The sequence below is a fragment of the Talpa occidentalis genome, unplaced genomic scaffold (assembly GCF_014898055.3).
Source record: "Talpa occidentalis isolate TD23 unplaced genomic scaffold, MPIMG_talOcc4v2.1 talOcc4.10, whole genome shotgun sequence".
Lineage (NCBI taxonomy): Eukaryota > Metazoa > Chordata > Mammalia > Eulipotyphla > Talpidae > Talpa > Talpa occidentalis.
In genome coordinates this window covers 93,326,062-93,352,108 of record NW_023600993.1, presented here as the reverse complement: position 1 = coordinate 93,352,108, position 26,047 = coordinate 93,326,062, and the positions used below count along the sequence as shown (strand labels likewise).

At 37.7% G+C, this 26,047-nt stretch overlaps 1 protein-coding gene and 1 non-coding gene across 2 annotated transcripts in view; both read right to left on the bottom strand.

Annotated features, from left to right (window-relative positions):
• Positions 1–26,047, bottom strand: part of TOP1 (DNA topoisomerase I) — an 82,813-nt gene that overhangs the window by 39,268 nt on the left and 17,498 nt on the right. The window contains exons 3-7 of the mRNA XM_037498807.2: positions 16,312–16,414; positions 4,868–4,991; positions 3,836–3,891; positions 817–912; positions 55–130 (exon numbers count right to left, since the gene is read on the bottom strand). Coding sequence (XP_037354704.1) covers positions 55–130; positions 817–912; positions 3,836–3,891; positions 4,868–4,991; positions 16,312–16,414 — 455 coding nt within the window. The remainder of the gene's footprint in view (positions 1–54; positions 131–816; positions 913–3,835; positions 3,892–4,867; positions 4,992–16,311; positions 16,415–26,047) is intronic.
• LOC119237798 (U6 spliceosomal RNA) lies at positions 9,101–9,207 on the bottom strand. The gene has a single exon (XR_005123433.1). It is a non-coding gene; the product is annotated as a U6 spliceosomal RNA (small nuclear RNA).

Here is a 26,047-nt window from a genome sequence, read left to right as displayed (position 1 = left end):
GGAAAATTTCCTATTTAAACTCAAGCCCCAATGGGCCAAAATTTCTTTACTAACCTCTTCTTCCTCTAGTTTTCGTTTCTTCTCCTTCTTGATATCTTCTGTTTTAATTTTCTTAGGTTTATAATCAGCACTAGAAAGGGAATATGAACATGCAATTAACCAAACCATGATTCAGCAGTTTTCATCCAGAGGATTAGGACTTCCAAACTCTTGGAGGCCTCCAAGTTAGGCAAGACTGTCATGAGGATGAAGAAAGTAAAGGTGGCCAGACCGAGGACCAATAGTTACAGCTCTGTACGGAACAAGACAACAACTTTATACTACACACAGGCCTGGGAGAGGAGTAGGGAATATATACAGAAGCAGACACCACTCTAAGACGGGAGCCTGGGAGCCAAATGAACAATACAACAGTAGTTACTAAAGAGTAATAACTGGTTAGGATGGGGAGAGAAGAAATGCTGTATGAATACAAATAACATTCACAGGTACACTTCCCTTTTCACCACCCTTACTTTCTTTCAAAAGTCCCTTGCAGATTCCTGGCACATAACAGGCTATACAAGATTGAATATGTAAATATATATTCTCCATTTAAGCATCAAATTATCTACTTATTTGCTTATCAAACCCCAATTCTCGTAATCCAAAAAGGTTATCAGTTACCCAGTCCATTAATCACAAATACCAAATGAGTAAATCATTTAATGCAGTTTTTCTACGTAGTGTGCAGATACATCACAGTTATTCTTTAAACAACTCCTTTTCAAAAATCCTTTGGTTTTTAAAAAAATTCAAAGTAAGATATATACTCACTCATCCTCATCTCGGGGTCTCTTTAATGGTTTTATATCCTCTTTAGGAGGAGCAAAATAGCCATCATCCTCAGGTTCATCTTTAATCCGTGGTGGACTATAAAGAGAAATTGCTAGTTAATGAGTATATAAAGTAATCCAAAGTGAAGATACATTATAACTCACTGAAAAACCACTAATTTATTGGTAATGCTCATTTGTACATACTTTAAAGTTTTCCATGCACATTTTCCTCATTTATTTTTTTACTACAAGCCCTGTGAAGCAGGTAATATTGTCCTCATCTGGGCCTCCCTGGTTATGCAAGGGGTTAAGATGCAACCTATGAAGCTATCTGCAGCCACTGTAGCACGAGTTCGATCCCCCCACCAGACCTCTCCTGTCTTGCCCGCTGCTCCCCTCAGCAGTGTATTTCAGTCAATTCACCTGTTCTGTTCTGTTCCCCATTCTGCCTCTGGTGAATCCTCTCACCACCACCAGCCCCGCAGCTCTGGTCTGTACCCCAATTCTTTTTAAAAATATTTTAGTTTTTTTTTAATTTTCTTTTTATTTATTTATGTATGCATACAAGAGCTGGGGTAGAGGCCAGAAGTGGGGGGGGGGGGAAGGTGAGAGGAGTCACCAGAGATAGAGTGGGTAACAGAACAGACAGATCCGCTGAAATACATGGCTGAGGGGAGCAGTGGGCGAGTTAGGAGGTCTACTGCACCATATGGGTTGCTCTCTGGCTGGGGATTGAACTTGTCCTACAGTGGCTGCAGATAGCTTCATAGGTTACGTCTTAAACCCTTGCACTACCTACTAGGGAGATCCCAAGGACCCCAATTCTTGTATGTATAAATAAATATTTTTTAAAAAATACTGTCCTCATCTTATAGATTAACAGATCGTATCAGGGCTCAGGATCAATTCTGAATCAGTTTTTTTCCCCTACCTACATATTAGCTGCCTCTGCCAGTATAACCTGAACAATAGCAACAAATTGACATTGTTTCTCAGCCTAGCATGAGGGATCTGCTAAGTATCTGATCCCACAAATGATCTGAACCAATGACAGTGCTCCAGAACTTCTATAAGGAAAGGACTAAGGAATCATTTCCTAAACTTACCTTAAAGTTCTAAAAATCTGGCCAAAATGTACATATATCCAGTCAGAGAAAAATAACCAAAGCTGGCAGTGCTGCAACCAAAGGGCACCCACATTGTAAATGAGGCCATAGCAAACTTTAGCCACTCTAAGCCAGATCAATTCAGTGTTCACTTTCCTACCTACATTTACTTGCTTTATACTTTAAAAAGTATGGCTCACTAATTTTTAAAAAATATTTTGACTTCTGAATAAAAAAAGATGATTCTGTTAGACCATTATCTTAAACCAAAAAAGGAAGAGGAACAAGTTTTAAAAACCCTCTGAAACCAGAGCCTGAGATGATCCCTGGCCTTGCACATCTCATTAGAACCCCATTGCTGACAGCAAGATGCACCTACAAAGCTGATTCACTCAGGGTGTGCTGCAGCTTCCCAACACAAAGCTGCCCAACTATGAAGGGGCCCAAGAAATAAACATCTAGACTCAGCTGCAAAGAAGGTCAGGATATTCATTGGGTTTCAAGAGTAAAACAAGGCTGGCCCCCATTCTACTCCCAAAGCACCCTTGCTTCCAGCAGAATTTGAATGTTGAAAAAGATTAGTTTTCCTTCTTTTTTTCTGCACACTCCCTGAAATGCCAATCTCTATAGTTGTTTCCCCTGCCCAGAAATCACTGACATAGTTCCAAGGGTACAAAATCTCCAAAAACTTTGCACCAAAAGGAAAAAACTCACGGCCATTTATCCAACTAGTTGAGTAAATCCTAGTATCGTCACCCATGAAGACACACATGCAAGCTAACAAGCATCCAGCAAATGAATATAAACACCACTGCCTGCCTCGAAGGTGTGTCCCTAAGTCTCCAGAAAATATGAAACTAAACTGAGGACTACACACCAAGTCCAGAGAATTTACTCACATTTAAGTATTAATTTAATAAAAGTCCTAGGTGGTCTCTTGGCAGAAAATAATTACCCTGTGGATCAGTCACCTTAAGAAATCAGAATACCTAGGGCTAGTAGCTTCAGCTCTAATCAATTTAAACGTTATTATCCCACATCCCTAGAACAGTTACAACAGGTGCCTGAAGAGGGTACCTGCTTCTCCTTATCCATATGACCTCAGGATACATGGCAATTTTCAAAAATGTTCTCAAGGAAAACTGAAAGCACCAAGTTTCAAGAAAGTAAAACTCTCTAAATACTTTGTCCTAGTCAATAATGCAATCACTTCCAACATCTATTAAGTCCATGCTCCTATTTGGATGAGTGAGTGAAAATCTATAATTATAAACACCTAGATTTTTGAAACTAGATATGAACTTTGGGTTTATCTGAGGGAATTGAGACTGATAATGAAAACAGAATCAAAATGGCATGAACAATCCAGAAAAGTGACTTCTACATTGTGTACATTTTTCTCTCCTAGAAAGAGAGAACATTTCTACTCAAATCTATGCCCACTCCTAAAATGCAGGCCAGTCAAATAAGCTTCTATAATGAGCCTCAAAAGATTTAGTAAGGAAAAAATTCACACTAGGAATTACTACCAATATACGGAGGAGTTTCTTTATGGGAGAATTAAAATGTTCTGAAATTAGTGGGGTATGGGAAGGTTAACACAATCTTGAAATTTATTAACATACTAAAACCCCAAACTACACATTTTAAAAAGAATGAATTTAATGGTGTGTAAAGTTATCCCAAACTTTTAAAATTTCTTTCTGTTACTACTCAAAACAACTTTCTAGAAAATATGCTGGTCAACCAATCTCACTACATGGTGCTACAGAAATGCTCAAGTTGGTTTACACCAAGTCCTCTCACTGCCGACTTCTGTGTAAACATGGAGGTTGTCAGTTCAATGTGTTTTAGGTAAACTCAGACAGATTATGGCATGGGCAGCTGGGTGGCTGAGCAGAGGAGTCTTACCTGGAAAAGCCATTTTCCTTCTCCTTCTTTATTTTTGCATCCCCAGAGGCTCTAACCTGGAGAGTAAAATAATAGTGACTAATTAGTACTTTGAAAGAACTAAATTTGAAAATGTAAGTTATTTGAGATTATCTTCTTATTTGAGAATATTTGGCCCCAATGCTATGGCATCTTGATCCCAGACTGATGCTTCTTGTTAGCAAAACTAAACAAGTGAACAACAGGTCTTGACATTTTTCTAAAACTCAATTTTTACAATTGTTCAGGATGAACTGTCTGATTTATTGAGAAATGTTTCCCTTCAAAATGGAGGCTTTTTATCTTTAAATGATGGCATGACCCCCCACCGCTCAATAAATATACCCCATTCCACTTCTCAAGGATTTGCCCATGGCAGTTCAGAAAGGAAATAGATAGTATAGTTGTTGCCTCTGAAAAGAAAAAAATGAAAATCACCAAGGCAGGGGTGAAGAGAGATATATTTTTCTTTTTACTACATTCCCTATTTTATCGCGCCTTGAATCTACCAAGTACCAACATGTCTTTTTCAAAAACTAAAATAAAAACTAACCAAAAAAGTCTATACACAATACTACTCATCTGCAGTCATTCTGAGATTTGTATGTGTTATCCTGGAACCAAAAGCCACAAAGGGCACATCAATATCACCAGATTTTCACTCAGGAAGAACCTTCATTCAACAAAGAAGCAACATATCATTAGGCCCTCTCCCAAAAACAGAAATAATTTTTCCATGAACCAAAGTTGACATTTCCAGAAATACCACATCCTCAACTTATCCATTTGCCAAATAAAATATGATGATATGGATTGATTTGGGACTGAGAAGTACAGTGGAAAAGGCTTTGGTTTTTAGTTTAAGACTACGGATGGCTCTAAAGTCTGAAAGACACTATTTCACGCAAAGGTCAAGGTACTTTACGGAAGTCCTTTCATTACCTGCTTGTATAGGTAAACAAAACGAAAAGCATATCACCACATCTCTTCCTTCTCCACTGTAAAGTCCTGTACCTTTTCCTCCTTTCGTTTTTCCTTGTCTCTGTCTTTGTGTTTGTCTTTATGCTTTTCTGAACTTCCATCTTTGTGTTTGGTTTTCTCCTTGTCTTTGTGTTTTTTTTCAGAATCTTTATGTTCACTGTGAAAAGTAAGACACAAAGAATTAGCCCAGGGTAGAGACCACAAGGGTTCATCCCACAAGATACCCTAAGGTAACATGAATTGTGGGAACTTACAATCTCCTAAATATCCAGTCCTGACAGAAGATTCAAGTAGAGGTTCTCAGATACACTGGACTTTATTTTGTTCGATATTTTTATTTTTACAAAGGAACCAAGAGAGAAATGTCATCATCCTAAACAATAACAGCTCATTTTTTTTAAAGTGACAAAGAAGATACAGCAAGCCCACCATATATCCACAATACTCTACCAGCAAAAAATTATAATGTTAAGCTCCAACTTTAGCATTCACATCTGATGTCAGGGGGAAAAATAACATTCCAAAAATGCATTTGATGACTCTGTGCCAGACTTGAGACAGCATGCATATCAACCAGGGCTGGCCTTTGCATAGTAAGCAATCCAACATGGGACATTATCTCCTGCGACCTTTAACTAGGAAAAGCCAATCACTTGCAAATGGCATTTTATAAATCCTGAAGGCCCTTCCTACGCTATAGGAAATGACCCATCTAAAGCAAGGGCTATTGACACACTAGTACTACTGGAAAAAAGACAATACTCCTCTGGAAAGCAAAACATGACATTACAAAGGCAAGAGTCATTAAAATGTTCATATTCTGGTATCAATTCTCCTGGAGATTTCTCTATGAGAAATAATATTACATACAAATGTTCATTTTTGATACTTCCCATAAAAAAGCAAACACTAAACCACCAAGAAACTTGATTATAACAAGAAACTAATATTACCAAATTATACACCTGTTATGCAATAATTTGAGCCCTACAAATTTACATTAAAAATGTTATGACACAGGGCCTCCCCTGGTGGCGCAGCGGTTGAGCGCTGGGCTGCGAGGCTGCCCGCAGCCTCTGCAGCGCCGGTTCGCTCCCCGGCCGCCGGTGAGGGTCCCACCCAAAAAAAAAAAAAAAAAAAGTTATGACACAAATGGAAAAAAAATAAAAAGAGTATATAAAACTTGCATGTGGACAAAGACTAAAGAGGTAACAAGCAAAAATCACAAACTGTAGTTTTCACAAACTGTAGTTTAAGATAGTAGAATACTACATAACTGTTTCCTTCAGTCTACGGGACAGCAGTTTAGAAACCTCCCTCTGTACACCTATCAATATATTCCAAAACTTAAGAAAAGGGAGTTCAAATTCAAGTGCTATGAGTTGGGGAGAAAAGAGGGGCAAGCAGGAGAGGGAAGACCAACCTAGATGCGGAGAAGATGACAATAGCCTCAGTGACAGGGACAGTCAAATCCATGGAGAGACTCTATCAGCCCTCGCCTTTCCTACCATGCACTGTATTCCCCATTTCTCACATTTTATGACTTCAGCCCAGGAAAAACAGATTTGACCAGCAATATCCCACTGAGCTATTACTATCCCATGAAGTCTATTCTAAAGAGATTTGGCCAACATACGTGCTACATTAAGTTCAAATAAGGAGAAATAACTGATGGCAACCAGTTAGGTGAAAGTCACAGAACCTGGATAAGGAAAGCATCTGCTGTCATGTCTCTGCAAACGAAAGGAGTCCCAACTCAAGAAAGGAGTTTGGTTTATAAATTAGCATAAAGTATAAAAAAATCTAGCCAGGAGAACAGAGGAACTAGCAGAAACAGGGCTACCATTTCAGGGAAAATGCAGAAACTATCACATATGGGGAAAAAATGGTGCCCACTTTCTCTCATTTATGTATTCCTCCAAGTGACTGTCATTAGGTTATTTAGATGTGCCACATACTGAAATAAGTTTCTACATGAACCACCTTTTCTTTTTAACTCCTGAGGGCTGAGCCTAGGTTTAAGTGTGCTTGGAGGAACATGGTGACCAAGTTCTCCCACTATGCCTTTTGTTCTCAGCATCATTATGACACTCTACTCAAAGTGTTCTCATGCTCTGTTTTCACCACGTTTTACTGGGGAAAAAAAAAAATTCTTTATTAGGTGAAGAAGTGAAAACTAGCAAGCTGACCACAGAACTGAGGCATACAGCAAAGGAGGGGGCAGGAGGAGGGCAAAACGGGGGAGGGATGAATACAAGGGAATACGATAATGGCTCACAGGTTTCATGGTAGTGGGAGAACTATGGTGACTATACCTGAGGGGAGAAAGCAAACATGGTACAAAAGTAAAGCACGTATGTAAGAAAAGAAATACATTTAATTGTATAAAAAAAATCCTTTATTTTGTGAAAAATGGTGAGTCACAAACGCTAAAGTAATCTTACCTTCCAGTTCTCATTAATTTCTCCAGCATTAGAACGTTTGGTGAGATAACAAAGTTAATGAGACTGCAACTGAGTCTTCAGGAGTTTACACACATAAAAACACATGGTTTTGCTATTACAAGCAAAATGCTTGAGAACTTACTAATCCACTACACAAGTTTTAGCGTTTTTTACTAAACAACTATACGAGGAATTAATGGTCATCTATGTTAAGTTTTAGCTCCTCCCCCAAGAAAAAAACTTTCTAAGCAAGCATTATGCATGACATTTTCACATACATCATTTTCATTCAATCCTCACAACACTCTTGTGAGGTAAGTTTTATTATACCCTTACGCTGATTTAGAAACAGAGGAGCCAATGGTTCAAAGTCTTATTCAAAGTTACAATGTCAGAAAGAAATGAAACTGAGATATAAACTCAGTATTTCCATCTCTAAATTCAGAGCACCTTCCACTAAATCACTATCATTACATTTCTAAGAAGTTGTTGTCACTTAGGGTAGACGGGTGTTAGAGACAAATGCATGGCCAGTCTGAGATCTGATATATAGGTCAAACTGTATCCTAACTGTAAGTAGAAACTTTTAGAACAGAGATCTCGGGTATCTGAAATGATGTAACTTTTGGGGATAGCTGCTTCCCATTGTGTCTTCTCATAACTATAAATGCCAGAAACAGGAATCTAAGTTTAGGAATGCTCTGTCTTCCTTTATGTCTTACCTCCCTGCCTTGTTCTCTTTCTCACTGAAAGCAAATCTCAGAACATGAGTTTGCTTCATTAGAAAACTGGCTTTTGTGCCTTTTGGTAATCACAGCACAGGCAATCCGAGAAGTATACATACAGTGCGCCCATTTTCAGCTTTGTGGCTCATTACCATACCAAATAGAGTTCAGGGAAAAGACATCAAGAAATGACAAGGCAGGGCCTCCCCGGTGGCGCAGCGGTAGAGCGCTGGGTTGCGAAGCTGCCCGCGGCCTCTGCGGCGCCGGTTCAATCCCCGGCTGCTCCCCGGCCACCAGAGGAGGGTCCCACATGGCACGCAGACCTCTCCTGCCGCCCGCTGCTCCCCTCAGCAGTGTACTTCGGTCCTTCTGCCTGCTCTGCTCCCCGGTCTGGCTCTGGTGAATTCTCTCACCCTCCCGCGCTTCTGACTGTACCCAGTGCATGTATAAACAAAACAAACAAACAAGCAAACAAATAAAGAAAAACATGCCTCTATTAAAAAAAAAAAAAAAAAAAAAGAAATGACAAGGCAGTGAGACAATACCCAGGCTACCCCAGGAAAGTGAAGTAAGTCAATGGTACTTCCTCTGCCTGCTAACCAGAGGGAAAACTATACAGGAAATTCAAAGTTCCTGCTAGAGCAGTTAACCCTCTGCAAGTCAAATTTAATCACAAAGACCAGAATGAGATGAAATTATCAAGACTTTCCAAAGGAAACTCACTCTCCTCTACTCCCAACTATTTTAATATGAGAGCAAGTTCTGATTCTTATTTTTTTAATAAATTTTATTTTTATATTCCCCATACAATTGCAACCCCCCCATTCTGACCCCAATCCCTCCCCTCCCGCCCCCCACCCCCCAAAAAGTGTCTCTGGTTCATAGTTTTTTGTTGATTTTGATTTTCACTTTCTTATAGTTATTCATTATCCTGGTCCCTTATTTAAGTTTTCTAGATTCCTGCTATGAGTGAGACCATCTGGTATTTTTCTTTTTCTTTTTGGCTTATTTCACTGATCATGATCCCTTCCAGTGCCATCCATGTTGCTGCAAATTGCATGTGTTTATCTTTTTTGAATGCTGAGTAATATTCCATGAAAAACATGGAACGCTTCACGAATTTGCGTGTCATCCTTGCGCAGGGGCCATGCTAATCTTCTCTGTATCGTTCCAATTTTAGTATATGTGCTGCCGAAGCGAGCACAAGTTTTGATTTTTATAAGGAGTGTGCTTAGATGATTCAAGGTTAAGGACATCTTGTGGTACAAGGCATTCCACAGGGGACTGTTAGAAATTTATGTTTATGGAGGGAGCCCTGTTAGATCTCTGAACCTAATGCTAACAACATATATACCTCTGAGTTGATGTTCCTATCCCCACCTCCAGAAATGGAGGGCTGGCTAAGAGCAATCCCCAGTGCCATTGTTTCCTAAGAATCTACTTTTATAAAGCAAGAAGCAAAGGCTCTGGAGGGGAGGGGAAAAGACCTGAGCAGAACAATGTCTAAGGCTATATCATGGAAGGTGGATGGTGGCTTGACAGTGATAGGAAATGGAATCAGTTAGACTAACTTATCACCATCCAGGATTCCCTAACTTTTCTTATAAAAGCTTAAAATTAATGTTGTTTTTATGGTTGCTGAAGAGTAGCACCTTTCCCACTGAGAGGGAGATGACAGAAATTCTGACGAGTGCAGAAGAGTTGCTCATGTGCTGGCTGCTTGTTTCAAGAGATACTACCCTTGTCTTCTTATTAATCCTGCTACTTTCCCATACATTTACAGACAAGTGTCAAAGCCACAAAATGGCTTCAGTTAAATATAACTGAAGGCTGTAATACTGGCAGTTCAGAGGCTGTAGAGAATATATGTTTGAGATACTGAAGGAACTTCTGTGAGGTTAAATAAGAAAACTAAACTAAACTGGAAGAAATCCTCACCACAGTGAGGAATCCAAAGATCTGAGGAACAAATATATTTTAACAATGAGTTGAATCTGGGCTACATGTATACAAATACTAGCCAGCATTCTTGGACCCGCTCTAGTGGTCATACTTTGGGGTAAAATATGAATTTTATCATCAGGAAATCTGAGAGAGAAAACACCTAATTATTGACTTTGCATAGATGCTGACTCCTTGGCTCAGGGCTCATGTCTGTGTGAGAATAAATAAGATCCATCACACCAACAAGAGTCTGGACAAGCAATAGTCAACACCGAAGAGCACAAACGAAAGATTCAAAGCCACCCCTCCAGAGTACTCATACCTGTTGTTTTGCTTCTAATTAACTAAAGTCCACTAAGGCAAAAAAGTAATCTACATTATTTTTTAAATGATGCCAAAGCCTTTGGTCTGCGATACTTGATAAGAGCTAAGCAGACAACAAAGAAAGTTGGACAGCGTTCCTCTAAGGGCAGAAGGGAAGCAGAAATGGTGGAAGTAGGGAGAGGGCAGTAGGCAACAAAGAAAGAAGAGCACTTGCCTTCTGTCCTGGGAGGGCATTTGCTAAGTCTTCAGGGGGCAAAAAACATCTGGTATTTTCAGAAACTATGTTGGCTATGAGAAACCATTAAAATCCATTAAAGAAAACAAAAACAATGGTCTGTCCTCTAGCATCAATAGAAGTATTTAATAGATACTTGAATATTACTAAGGGCCAAGCACTCTTCTAAGCAATTTAATCCCCTTAACAAAACTCAGAAATACGTACTGGTATCTTCATTTTACAGATGTGGAAACTGGGACATGGCACTATGGCACAAGGAAACCCATTTATTGAGAGATAACTAGGATTTAAAGTCAGACAGCCTAGCTCCAGAGTCAAGCAAACCACTCTGTTATAGTGAAAAAGAGCCTCTTCTAAGAGACTAAGGCAATAATGGCTATGGGAATGATCTTATTCCAGCTATCTGCCTGCTCTTCATGGCAGCAAGCAGACCCCTATAGGTTTCAGTCAATGGGATCATAAGGGTTTCCTCTGAGTGAGGTCCAGAAAGCATTAAAAGCCGTGGAAGGAGGAAACCATTGCCCTTTCAAAGAAAGCAGAGAACTGAAGCTTAAATCCTTCGTTGAATAAAAAAATTCTAGGTAATTTCTAAAGTTGCCTGGAAAAAGAAGCAAAGGTTCTAAGAAATGAAGATTCCTCAATGCCCATTACCATTATAGGTTACTAAACAAAATCACTGAACAAACACTTGGAGTAGAATGGAATCTTAGAAATTATTTAATCCTGTTTACGGGGCAGAAAGGGTAAAGAAAAGTCCCCAAAGCTGGCAAAACCAATATATATTCTGAATTCCCATTTCTCCCCTATCTAAGTTTCCTAATTCTGTTAATAGGGTAAAAACAGCCACTCATTTATCTAAGTGCAGAATCCTTTCTCTTAGCTTCCTCATACCATTTATTACACTAGGTCTTTTATTTCCCTTTCTCAACCATTTTCAATGACTTCGTGCTTCTTTCAGAGTCAAGTCCCAATTTCTTTTAATGGCTTTGACTCAAGTCACTTTTTTGGCCTCATTTTTCACTATTCAATCTTCTTTTAACCTAAGCATATCCAACTCACTCAATTCTTCCAAGAGCAAAGTACATAACAGTACTTCCATGTTTTGTTTATGCCCGTCTTGCTCTCTGGAATGCCCTTTTTCTAACCATCAACTTCCTCTGTTCATCTCTCAACCATCTTCAAGTCTAGTTCAGGTGTCAGCTCCACCAAGAAATCTGTTTTTTTTTTTTTTTTTAAATGATCATTATTGATTATAACTGGGCTAGATGTAAGTGAAAAGTGAGACTCCAAATTGGATGTTATCAGTAACTACTAAATTAGAATTCAAGTACTAAAACTGAATCTCCAATTTCACTATCTGAAAAATATTCTCTACCAGGCTTTGTGGTCATCGTCTTCATCATCATGTCAATTTTTAGTATATTCCCATTTCTAAAGAGTTATCTGCAAAGTTGTAAAGAAATATTCCCAATATTTTGAGCTTAATGAGGCCAATATTTTATCAGCACTTTAGCAAAATGGAAAATGAGACCCAGAAGTTAAGTGGCTTAGATACACAACTAGTTAAGGATGGAGCCTGGACTTACGCTTTAGTGTACTTTTCGATACTTCACATTAATTGTTGTAATATCAGAAGTGTTATTCAGATTCCTAATTTCAGAACTATCCAACCAACTCCACCAAACTAGGTTAATTGTCCATTTTATAAAAACAAGTAGGTAAGTCAAGAACTTTGGTAAACAGCTCACCAAAAATTCAAATTTTATTACTTCCAGAAAAATGTCTCCTAATCTGAAAAATGATTACTTAATTCCAGTATATTTTCCTAAAATCTTATATTCTCTCAATTCTAATTCAGGTAGGGTCTGAAACTGAAGGAAAAGCAAGTCAAAAGCACCCATATATATTTCTCACAATGACTTTACAGTAATTAGCTCTGCCAACACGACTGGAAAAGCACTTCCCTTACTACTTCACAGCAGTACTTACTCTTCTGTCTTCCCTGGCTTCCACAAATTTGTCACTCCAGCCTGAGTGCCAGGTTTAAAATTGGCAAGAGATGCACAGTCAAAAACTAGCATGAAGAATTGCATTTTTCAGATGTGATAGTCTTTATTTTCACCAACTGCTTTTAAAAATATTCCTTATATAGATGAGATCTAGTATTATAATTCCTAGCTAAGAAGGCAAGCTTATAAAATAATTATCTGGTGAGATCCTAACACCCAATGATTCCTTGGCATCTAGTAAGAGTATTCCTTTTATTTCTTTGAAGAGAATTTATTGAGTTTTTTTTTAAAGGACCTGAGTAGTAGTAAGTATTAATGCTATCAAAAAGGAGTGTAAGAGATAAATGATAGAAGAAATTTTCGGAGACTTGGGGCTCAGAGAAGGAGGCAGTGACTGAAATGATTTGTCATTTAAAAACATAAACTGACTACCACATGCATACAAGAGGTGCTTGCATTTAAATACAAATAGCTTAGTTATAAAACTGACCTTCCCTAGGGAGATTTTTTTTTTAAAATGGGAAGAAATAATGTAGTGGGAGAAAAATATAATAGAACTCAGAAGCACTGGTCTTTCTCAGCCTTCACACTGCTTTCACTGCTTCCACACTGTCATGTGAATTCAGGCATGCCACCTCTCAGACTTATGTCCATACAAAAAGATCTTTAATACCCCCTATCTTTTTGCAGTTTGAATGAGAATAAAAGAGAAAGAGATAAGATAGGATCTTATCTTATAAGAGGTGGGCGCACTCATACTCTTTCTCAGCAGAAAGGCAAGTTTTCCCCATTCTCTAACATACAAATTACACAATTCTGTTGCCATGCAGGAAAAACATGTCTCCCAGATTGGGTCCTAAGAGTAGCCTAATGAGAAACCATTTATGTTAGTATCTAGCAGAGAAAAAAAGACAGAAACACATTAGTATAAAACTTGTTTCCTTGTAACAGTCTCAAAATTAGGCAATCTTAGCAAAGTGTTTGAATAAAATGAAACATTTTGGAATAGAACATGCTGAATGTTAATTATTCTGGGCTTCAGAGGTGATTAAACAATCCTCAAGGTTTCCTTAATCTACTACAGAAGAAAAACAAAGAAACCCAGAACTACTAGAAAGATCAGAAGTCACTCAAAAAGAAACATGCTGTATACAGGATTTTACTGAAATACAACCAAAACACTTGCTTTGTTGCCAAGAGGTACACTGTCAGTGGAAAACAGGATTAGCCGGTCTAATCGTCTTAAACTTATTCACATGTGAATGAAGAGACTCAAGACTAAATTTAGTTGTATGCTAACCAAAACTTGGACCAATTTTCCCCCAAAATCTGTTGTTTCCTTAGGTATTCTGATTAGAAATAAAGTAAGTATTAAAAGATACTAAACTGCAGAGAAAAAATTCCTGAATATGCCTATACTGTGATCTGGGAAAAGTATGTTTTGGGAAAGATGTACAAAATGTCATATCACATTTGTAGAAGCTCACAGTGAAAAATCTTTTATACTTACTGATTCCCATGAGTTCCCTTGGAAGCAAGTATTAATGTAAGGAAACTGAGGAAAATAAGGAAGCTTGAGTTGAGGGAGGTTGGAGATAGGCCTTCTTGTAGACAGAGGCTATCAAGGCATTACGGATTTTCAAGAAAGAGGACATCAAAATCACACCCTTCATTTTTTTTTAAAGTTTTGTTAAAACAAGGCAGAATCAAACTTCAAGTTGCAAATCCTTTCACGTCTCTTCAACCTAATTATTTCCACCCGCCACAATGATAAATGATGATTTATTTACCTGTGCCAAAGAAGAAATGTTTTCAAAGCTTGGATTTTAGGTATTAACCTCTATCTTCTTAAGAGAGTGAAGTCTTTTTGTACACATTTCTAGTAACATAAAAATCAGTATTTCTTCATCTGCTCTATAAGCATTCACTCAGATGATTACGTTCTCATTGGTCAAAGATTACCTCATATTTTTGGCATTTCACATCAACTAGCACAGTATAAACATGGAAGTAGGATAAGTAATTGTTACACATGATCCAACAACCCTACTCCTAAATACATATCCAAAAGAATCAAAAGCAGAGACTCAAACAGATAATTTTATGCCCACATTCACAGCAACATTATTCACAATAGCCAAGAGAGATGGGAATATACCAAGTGTCCATCAATAGATGAGTGCTCTTCTTTTTTTTAATGTCGTATAGACATAGGTATAAAAAGGACTGAATTCTGCTATGCAACAATACAGATGAACTCTGGACACATTATGTGTTAAGGGAACCAGCCAAACAGAAAAAGGACATTTTATGATTCCATTTATGAGGTACCTAAAATAGACAGATTCATAAAAAGTAGAATAGAAATTGTCGAACAATGAGAAGAATGGGAAAGTATTATTTAGTGGATTCAGAAATTATTTAGGATAAAAAAGTTTTGGAGATGGATACCAATGATTACTGTCTAATATTGTAAATGTACATAGTGCCATTTAAAAATGCTAAACTTGGGGCCTCCCTGGTGGCACAAGGGGTTAATACGCAACCTATGAAGCAATCCGCAGCCTCTGCAGCACGAGTTCAATCCCTGGCCAGGGAGCTATCCACATGGCGCACCAGACCTCTCTTGACTTGCCCGCTGTTCCCTTCAGCAGTGTATTTCAGTCAATTTGCCTGTTCTGTTCCCCACTCTGTCTCTGGTAAATCCTCCCACCACCCACGCGCCCCTGGCCTGTACCCCAATTCTTGTGTGCATAAATAAATAAATCTTAAAAAAAAAAATGCTGAACTTTATTATATATATTTCACCACAAACACAAAATACTTGTTTAAAAAATGGCATGGCCAAGAGCAACTACCTTTTAGCAGACTGATAATGTATGGAGAGAGAGAGAGAGAATGGTAGTTGGTAAATCCATGGTCATCTACTCATTAATTCAATAAATAACAAATGCCAGTCTCTGTCAGGTACTCCAGTATGTCTTGAGGATGTAAAATGAATACAAAAAACCCCAATTATGCTCCCAGGGACCTTTAAAAGTCTAGTAAGAGCATACAGAAAAGAGACAATTACAACACAAAAAAAACAATGAGGCATACATAGCTCATTTTCAAAGAGTGGTTCTAGCCTAAATATATCCTAAAAGTCTTTGGGCTTAACCACTTGTCTTCTACACAACAATGGAAGCAAAACGAACAAGACAATGACTTAGTGAGGCTGGATCCCAGAGGGTAGCAGTACTGAGTTTCATTTATATTGGTGATCACTGGCTTTTATAAGAGCTGAACCCCTGATAATCCAATGAAAGCTAGAAATATTCTCCCCAGAAAAAACTTGTATACCTAACTTTTTGCATATAATTTTAGGGATTCAGAGACAATGATATCCGAAGTTAAAAAATTTTAATTTGTACCCATTAAAGTACAGAAAGAAAAAATACCAAGTCTTCATACAGTCACCTTTTGTCAAGGCAAGCTCTTTGCACTTGTTTAAATGCCATCATGTGTTACAATCAATTATAATGAACTTATTTACATTTTTAAAGTGGCACATAATGAAAGAAAATTCATCATACATACTTTGTCTATCTGTTCTGAACAATGGCATCCCTAGTAAGGTCTGTATTATCAAGACCATCCTCTTAGTAACTCTAGAATCAAATATGATCTTTACTTACTTTGCTATACATGCTACTTACCTGTGGCTCAAGGTAATGTCTATTCCAAGTGAGCCAAGCCAGTTAACCCCCTGCTGAATGTGGTGAGGGAAGGGGCTTTCTGATTCCACTCTTACCTATTGCTATGCTTGGACTTTTCTCGGTCCTTCTCCTTGTCCTTCTTATGCTCTTTGTGCCGGTGTTCTCGATCTTTGTGTTTATCTTTGTGTTTATGAGAATCTGCAACCATAAGAGATGAGTCAGTTAAGTGGAATCAGAAGCTGGTCAAGAAGCACAATGACAGAATTCAAATAGCAAGGTAGCCATAATATCACATTGCAATGGAAGAATAGATTTCACAAAGCAGCCCAGAAAAAGCATCACACTCTGTCTTATTCCAAACACTCTGTGGGGGGAGAACCCAATCTATGTAATCTGTGGAAAATCTAAACCTCAAGAGATCTATTTCGAAATCAACTCTAACAAGTAAAATTTCTACACATTAAAATACACACATTTCAAAGACAGTGTGATAAGTCTAACAAATATGTGCATGTAATCCAAGCCACAATCAAGATTTAAAACAATTCTATCACCCCAGAAAGTTTCTCTTGTGTTCATTCCCAGTCAAGCCCCACCTTCCACCACTTTGTTTGGATTCCTAGAATTTCGGATGAAATCATATAGGATTTACTTTTTTTGTCTGACTTCTTTCACTTAATATTTCACAAATTATTTCTGCCGCTGCCAGATGTATCAGTTGGTCAGATTTTATTGGTGAATGGTATTCCCTTGTATGAATATACTGTCATTTATTTACCCATTACCTGCTGGTGAATATTTGAGTTGTTTCCAGGTATTGGTTACTATGAACAAATTTGCCATTAACAAGTCTTCATGTAAACATGTTTCTATTTCTCTTGGGTATATACTGGTGAAATTACTAGATCATATGTTAAGTGTTTTTTAATTTTAAAGTAAACCACCAAACTATATTACAAGGTGGTTGTACCATTATACATTCCCACCAACAACTATTAGAGTTCTAACTGCTATAAATTCTCACTAACATAATGCCTATCATTATCAGTCTTTAATTTCAGCCATTCTAGCAGGAATATAGTGATACTTTACTGTGGTTTTAATTCATTTTCTTGGTGATTAAATGACAAACATCTTTTTATCATATGCTTATTGGACACTCTTCTTTGGTGAAGCATCTCTTCATACTTAATCATTTTAAAAATAACTGTCTAAGTTACAAGAGTTCTTTGTACCGTCTGGGTCACAAATTTTTGTTAGATATATGTATGGTGAGTATTTCCTGGCAGTTAGTGGTTTGTCTTTTTATAATTTCTAATAATATCTTTCAAAGAGCAGAAGTTTTAAATTTCTATTAAGTCTGTTATCAATTTTTCTTTTTATGGGTGTACCTTTTGGGCCCTAAGAAATCCGCCTGCCCCTAAGGTCACATAGATGTCCTCTGTTATACCCCTAAAAGCTTTTACAGTAGTGAAGGCAGGGCCTCTTTATCTTCTATCCTTACACAAAATCACACTATCTTGAATACTATAGCTTCACACTGAAGTGTTCTGGTGTTTCACAGTGAGGACAGAAATCAGGTAATATACTTTAGGTTTATTCTTTTTCAAAATTATTTTGGATATTCTATGTTTTCTGCACATAACTTTAAAATTTCAAACTTTCGCTTAAGTTTAAGTTTGTCAACTTTTTATGAAAAGCTAGTTGGAATGTGTGTTTGTTCATAGGGCAACTGGAGAGAAGTAACATCAAAATATTGTTTTTTCACCCATAAACATGGTACCTCTCTTTGCTTATTTAAGTTAGTGACTCTCAAATTTTAGTGTATTAGAATTAACCAAGGGTTCTATTTAAAATGCAGCTCACTGGTGTCAAGTCACCCCAATGATGAATATGATAACTGGAATTTGTAATCACCTGGAAGATTTTCGTTTCCAAGCTCTAAACTTGCATTTTGACAAATACCAGCATAAAAAAGGAAAAGTAGTTAAGTCTCCAAAAACACTAAACTTAGAGAAAAAGGAAACTAAATAAAAGAAAAATGAAAGTAATTTCAGATAACCAGTAACATTATCTTTTTGAATGCATAAAACTCCAAAACTGATTTTAAAGCCAGGTCCCCAAGCCTTGTAAAGCAAATGTAAAACAAAAATGTATGGTTACAAACTTAAGAGTTGGAGCCAAATTATTCCACTGATACAAGAAAGCCAAGTTGAAAGATCTGAATCCCAAGTGCCCCTAATTTAAAAAGATGTTATTACATACCTACTATACGCTCAAAGAATGCTAGGTGTGCTGTGTCAGGTACCAAAGAAGTGTAACATGACAAATGCTTTAAATATTCTGAATTTCTAAAGAGAAATGACAGAGAGGCAAAACAAGGTATCTCCTGAACACTGAAAGTCTATAAACAAAATTACTGACAGGGATACTGCAGAGATGATCTACATCAGGTAAAGTGACAGATTAAATAACCCCTGTATAGAGAACTTCCAGGTTAATGATGTCTGCAATTTGCCTTAAAATACCCTCAAGAAGGGCCTCCCCGGTGGCACAGCAGTTGAGCGCTGGGTTGCGAAGCTGCCCGCAGCCTCTGCGGCGCTGCTCCCCGGCCACCGGAGGAGGGTCCCACATGGCACGCAGACCTCTCCTGCCGCCCGCTGCTCCCCTCAGCAGTGTACTTTGGTCCTTCTGTCTGCTCTGCTCCCGGCTCTGGCTCTGGTGAATTCTCTCACCCTCCTGCGCTTCTGACTGTACCCAGTGCATGTACAAACAAACAAACAAATACATGCCTCTTTAAAAAAAAAAAAAAAAATTTTTTCTGGTAAAAAAAAAAAAAAAATACCCTCAAGAAAAAAAAGGGATGGGTGTGATATGGAGATAGATAAAACAAAATTGGCAAAAGGCTGATGACTATTGAAATTGGGGGTAAGATGCATGGGACTTCATTTTATTAGCTACTGTTTTATATGTCTGAAACTTTTCATTAATAAAAATCTACACATTAAGTGTCTTCCCTTCTAATCTCTTTTTCCTTATTATATATGGGTACAGCAAGGACATGACTAGACTGGTCCAAGAGAGCATTTGTGTTAAGGAACATAAGAGATAATGTTTTATAGATAAAATTAATCCAAGAGGCAGGATGTCCTACTCTTAAGGATGACAGGAAGCTACTTCAAGCAGAAAGGAACAAAATAAAAGCCATATTTAAGAAGATTAAAGGACAGTGTTACTAGAAGGATAAAAACAAAACTAAGCTAGTGGTTTTTGAAGCAATCTTAAAAAATAAAAACCAAAAACTGATAGCAAAGAGGCTAAGAAGGAAGGATAAAACGTAAAAGCATGTTAAAAATTGAGGTAGAATCCAGTTCTAAGAACTCATTGGTTACGTCTAATAAATAAAGGCAAGGAAGGGGCCTTCCCAGTGGCGCAAGGAAGAATTAAGTCTCAGCACCATGAAGCTATCCACCACTGTTGTAGCTGGAGTTCAATCCCCAGCCAGGCAGCTGGTCTACATGGTGCAGCAGACCTCTCCTGTCTTGCCCGCTGCTCCCTCAGCAGCGTATTTCAGTTTATCAGCCTATTCTGCTATCCACTCTGCCCCCCCCCCAACCTCTGGCCTGCACCCCAGCTCTTGCATGTATAAATAAAGGCACCAGGTCCGTATGACTAGAGCCAAGTCTCTTGACAGAGAAATTATTAAGTTAATTGAAGTCCTGTTGTATTTGTTAACAGGAGGACATATGACTAAAAATGTTGGTCAGAGGACAAGCCAATAAATGAAGACAGTGAAGCCAATGAGCATACTGATCTATATTATACCTCATGGTGAAAATATGTGTAGAGAGCATACTAATGGAACTGAAGAGTACTTTTTAGCACCTATCCTTTTCCTCTAACTGGAATTCATCTAAGAATACTGTTAAAATATTTTGAAAAAAGGATCTTGCCACTTCAAGCATCTGTTAAAGCAAAAAGGACTGTGTTGAAGTAATAGATTAGAAATGAAAGATGTGAACCACTGCATATTAAACTATGAGAAAATCTTATTCATTGTGACTTTAGGTCACCTCATGATCTCCTGATAACAACTGTTTCCATGCCCAACATTCAAAAACTAAAGATGAAGACAGGGGAAGGAAAAATGAATTAAGGCAGCCTGGAGAAAAGAGAATACAATTCCTTTTCCCTACAACTTAAAATGGAGGTTACCCTATAAAAATAGGTAAGTAAATAAATAGGGTGAATAGGAACGAAAATCTTCTGTTATTGTTATCTAATGTGTTTCTGGAGATTAACAAAGATATTAAGTAAAGAGACCACCACATGACAGAAGAAGAAAGTTATTTGTGACTTCTCAGGCTGCAGGAACAGTTGCTGGCTAGCATTACACAAGGACTTGGCATTAAATGTGCAGTAAGAAAAGGAACCCTTTCGCCACTGCAATCAGTTCTATTCTTATGCTAAATCTGTTTACAACCATCATATTAAGTCGAAAGCACCCTGCTAAAGACTCAGCAGACATGGACTCCGTCCTTAAGAAGTTACAAATCCAGTAAAGTAATTAAGATAGGAACCCAGTCACTGCCCAAGACACACACAAAAAAGGGCAGAAAACAGAGCCAGGTTGAGAGTACACAAACGTTATCTCATTCAACTTGCTTGTCATTCTCATGATAAGGAAATAGTATTTGTTTTAGAAAAGATAGTAATGAAAGCTATCTCTTACTAAGTATGTATTCTGTGCAAGGTAGTGTGCTTTACCTAACATGTCTAGTTTTCACAGTCCTGGGGAATACTGACATCACATCTAAGACATATACTTGCCTTATTCAGAAAAGGTGCATCTAATTGCTATTAATCCCTACTGAAGGGAGACATGGCAAAAACTACCTCATACTCTCTTTTGACCCAGCAATCCCATATCTAGCAATTTAGCCTGAAGATGCACCTTCAAGACAAGAAAATTCATATTGATCTATATACATGAAGGCAGAGAATATTATGTCTGCAGTGAAGAAATCTTTAATTTTACACTTGCTAAAGTGGATTAAAATTCCTTTCCCTATGCCCAAAACCTCAAATGTCAAAACGACTGACACTAAAGTACAAGTGTTTTTATTGTATCCCGATGCTCCTAAATTGTATCATTTAGGAGCTGTGAAAGTTTTTATAATGGATAACATTTTCCTAAATGTTTACACAGGAAACATGGGTTTCATGATCTCTATCCCTTACATGATGGTAGAGTTTCCTTCTCTGTCCTGCTTTTTTGGTAAGTAGGATTACTTAAGCTATGGGCATTTCAAAAAAACTCTTAAGAACAAATGGGTTCATTGCCTCCTTTGTTTCTCTTTAATGAGAGGAAACTGCCAAATTCTACAGAGCAAGAAGAAATAAAGAACTTCGATCTTAAAAGGCAATAAAGAATCAACCTAGGCTTTCTGGAGGAGCCCATGTTTGAACTAAGTCTTAGTCTATGAGGGAGTTGTCAAGTAGAGGAAGGAGAAAGGGCACTCTTGGGAGATAAGCCACAAAAGCCGGCTACCTGTCGCTATTATTGCTGAGCAATTCATCGTCTCATGATTGGGCAAAACTGAGTGAGATATACTTCCTGACAGCTAGGAAATTGTGGGACTGATTCTTGTCAGGAGAATATTAAAAGACAAAATCTCAAAGTTATTTTAACTCACTGCTCTAAAAGCCATGTGTCCCAAAAGCACTTTCTTAAACAGATATATACACACACTCCTAATTTCTTGTAGTGTTAGAGTCCTGATCCTTGGCTTAGATAGGAGGGAAATAAAACACCTAAGAATAAGAAACTTCAGTCTCAAATGAGTCTAGCAAAATCTGATCCAACTGTTATAAAGTCCCTGAAAAGAGACTTAATTCCAGGATGACAATGAAAATGCAGGTTTAGAATCCAGATATAGTCAGCACCAAGCGGCCAAATCAATGTCAACCAAGCGTAAGATGAAGAGTTGATGCTCCACAGGGAAACCAGACATATACACAAATTACACGAAAGAGGAAGCCAAGTCATAAAACACTTTGTTAAACATGTTCAAGAATGATGAGTTACAACGCAAAATATCATGGTCAAACCCTAATGCTGATGAGCGATATCACAGAGAGCAGAGGATGCTGGAAAGGAATAGTACAGGAAGATAGAGGAAGCCGACTGATTCAACAGTGAAAAAATCCAATTCAGCTATAAGAAACAACACCATCTCCAAGAAGATGTGGTACATATATACCATGGAATATTACTCAGCATTCAAAAAAGATAAACACATGCAATTTGCTGCAACATGGATGGCGCTGGAAGAGATCATGCTCAGCGAAATAAGCCAAAAAGAAAAAGAAAAATACCGGATGGTCTCACTCATAGCAGGAATCTAGAAAACTTAAATAATGGACCAGGAAAATGAAAAACTATAAGAAAGTGAAAATCAAAATCAACAAAAAACTATGAACCAGAGACACTTTTAGGGGGGCGGGGGCGGGAGGGGAGGGATTGGGGTCAGAATGGGGGGCGGCAATTGTATGGGGAATATAACAATAAAATTTATAAAAAAAAAAAAAAAAAAAGAAACAACACCACTCCAAAAAACATTCATGACAACATGGATGGATGGTGCTAGAGATTAGACCAGACCAAGTGAAATGAGACCAGAGATAGACACTGTATGATTTCACTCATACATGGAGAATAGAAAAAAGAAAAACGTGCAAATGAACAAACAAAACAAAAATAAACTAAGATTCAGAGAACAGATTGGTGATTACCACCAGAAGGGAAGGGGGTTCAGCGGTGGGTAAAACAGGTAAAGAAGGTCAAATGTATGATGGTGAATGTAATTAGCCTTTTAGTGGTGATCAAAATGGAGTATTATACAAATGCCAAAGTATAGTGTTACACACTTGAAACTTATAAAATGTTACTTCAATAAAATTTTTTTTGAAGTTGGATTCTAATTTTGTTCTGCCACTTATAGTATGACCTTGGATAAAAGTCACATAACAACTGGGTCTATAAGAAGCCAACATAGGTTAGTGATTTAAGAGCATCAACTCTTTGTTCATCATTGACTTGACACATGCCCTTCGTAAACTCAGCTGTCTTACAGATGAAAAAACTGGGAGTCAGAAAACTTAAGTAGCTTTAAAGAATTTTATTTCAAGAGAAAATCAAATTATTTGTGTACTATATAATAGAATTTCTGGCTAGTCTCCAATGAAATTACAAACATGTGACAATTACTAAGATACAACTATTACTGAACCCTCTTCATGATTAATTTACACAGAACTGAGCCTACAGGATCATTCCAAAAAACTTAGGGTTCAGGTTATACACGTGCACTTAAAAGCGGCAACCATGCCCCATTCACCCTGTCTGACCAGTCAATGACAGAAAGGCTGTCTGATTTTCATTCCTGTACGTAGCCCAGCAAGAAAAGCACTTAAGAAGAAATCAAACTTCGGCCTGCTCTAACAATCTTGTGCCCAATAACCTACAGGTTTCAAGGGATGCACCAAAAACACCAATTAACACCCCCCCCCAAAAAAAAACATTTGGGTTAGTTTACCTACAATCAGTAGGTGGTTAACAGTGCTGCTAAGCTTAGTCACCAGGGTCTCTAATGCAATCACAATTCAGTCCCAGCATTTACACTTTAAGAGCAAAATGGCTAAAGAATCTTCAAAGAATACCGATCATTTTATCAACTACTCCAAGATCTTAAAGCATCTTACCATTCCACAAATTCCAAACTACTGAGGTAATCAGAGAGGGGCAGTGGAGAAGAATCCCTTGCTTCCTTACAAACAAAGACAGCGGCAACTATATGGTGGGTTCCTCCTTCAAAGAGAGTCATTAAGTGTATGGAGGATTGGGGTAGGGAATAGTCATTCAACCAAAAGCTGCCTTTCCCAAATAGGCACTGACAATACAACTCTGTCAAAGATAACCTCTGCTCATCTCTGACAAATACAAAACCAGTGCATTAAGGAAGTAAAAACTGGGTCTAAGTGGGTGAAAACACTGAGTGAAGAAAATAACTTTCTAAAGAAGATATTCACTGTGTGCTCATTTATTAAATCTCTTCTCCTGGGATAAATCCTTCCACCTTCTTCTTCCTCCCTGACCTTCAAACCCATGGATACCACATCCCCAGAAGCTGGAGTTTAAACAAAATCAGTCTTTCTATATACTCTACACTCAGTATGTTCTAACACTAAGAGAAAACTGTTTTTGTCTAGAACAGATTAACAAGCTAGTCTTGGTGATAAAGACTGACATCCGGGAATGTGGTCAATATCAGGGGTGTACAAATCTTTCCAGGCACTTAATGCAAACTAAAAGCAGCCAGGAAGGCTGAAAGCCAGTCACTGGAAGGGGGATGGGTTGAGGAATGAAAGAATCTACCCTGTCCTCACCCCCACATAACTACCTAAATTTGAACTTTACCAAGTTGGTGCAATTTCAATCTAGGAAACCTAGTATGTGAATCCATCTTACTGGTGGCCGATTTCAGCCCATAGAAGTGTCCTTAACACTATTTTACAACTATTCTAATTGAAAACACCTCCAAAATTCCAGGGCACAGTTAATAATAGCCCTTAAAAGCAAGCAGGGCAGAGTCTGGGCTAAAAACTCAACTCCAGATTTTAAAAGAAAAATGTTGGAAGCATTCAGCTCTAAAGAAAAAACTTTAAAAACTCAAGAATGAGAGACAAAACGAGTTATATTTCAATTTTTAGAGTGCAAATTATCATTTACTCTCCCAAGTGTGCATTGTATATAATCAACTTTCTGTCATGGACAAACTTGTCCATATTTAAATTAATTGGGTTTCTCCACTAGTGACCAAGTACTCTTCTCAAGCTAATAAAAAAAAAAAATCTCCAGCTGAGAAGATGGCCGATTACAAGCATAAATATTTCTTCTCTCTTTAGTGGAATTCGGTTCAAAATATTCATTCATTCAATATTTACTAAGTGCCAACTCTGTGGCAGACATTGCTCTAGATGTGGGAATACAGCAGGAATCAATATCAAGCCTCTGACCTCTTTCTTCAGAAGTATCTTTGAAAAGGGATGGGGTGAAAGGGGTTCCATAACTACCCAAGTTTCTCTAGACTTGGGTCCATTAAGTCCCAGAATCATACTCTAAAGTTACAGCTGACAAAAACCTTTTAAGCAGTCATGTAACTGAGTCAAATAAAGGGTCAAACTTACTCAAATAGTTGCCAATTAATTTGCAAAGTGGTTATGTCTATCGTCATATTCAGTATTTGGTAAAAGCTCATCTTCAGAAACATAGAAATACACCACCTTTTAAAAAAAGACTCAGAGTTGCTCAAAGATAGTTCAACATTTTCAATTTTGTTTTTATCAATTCTGGAACACAAGTTCAACTTTCTAAAACTCGTCACATTTTCCAAGCTGTGTATATGTTCAGAAGACATGCAATGAACAGACTTGGAAAAACAGAACCTACTTTGGTTCTTACTAACAGCAATTGCCTGAGATTAGAAGCTAGATGTGCAGAAGGGCCTCGTCAAAGAACATTAAATAGCCTGTAAGTTTGCCTTGGGCCTCAATTCCACAGAAAAAAGGGTTACATGGTCAGAGGATGTTTTCTCTTTCAGTACACTTCTGCTTTTAAATTTGACTGTCTTTACGCTTTTACAACACTACCAATACCTTAATCTGTCTTTTCAGTTCCTTCCTGAAATACACTCCATTTTATTTTACAAACTTCTCTCCCATCCTATTTTACATTATATTCCTTATTAATTCAAGTTCATCTTCTTTCTG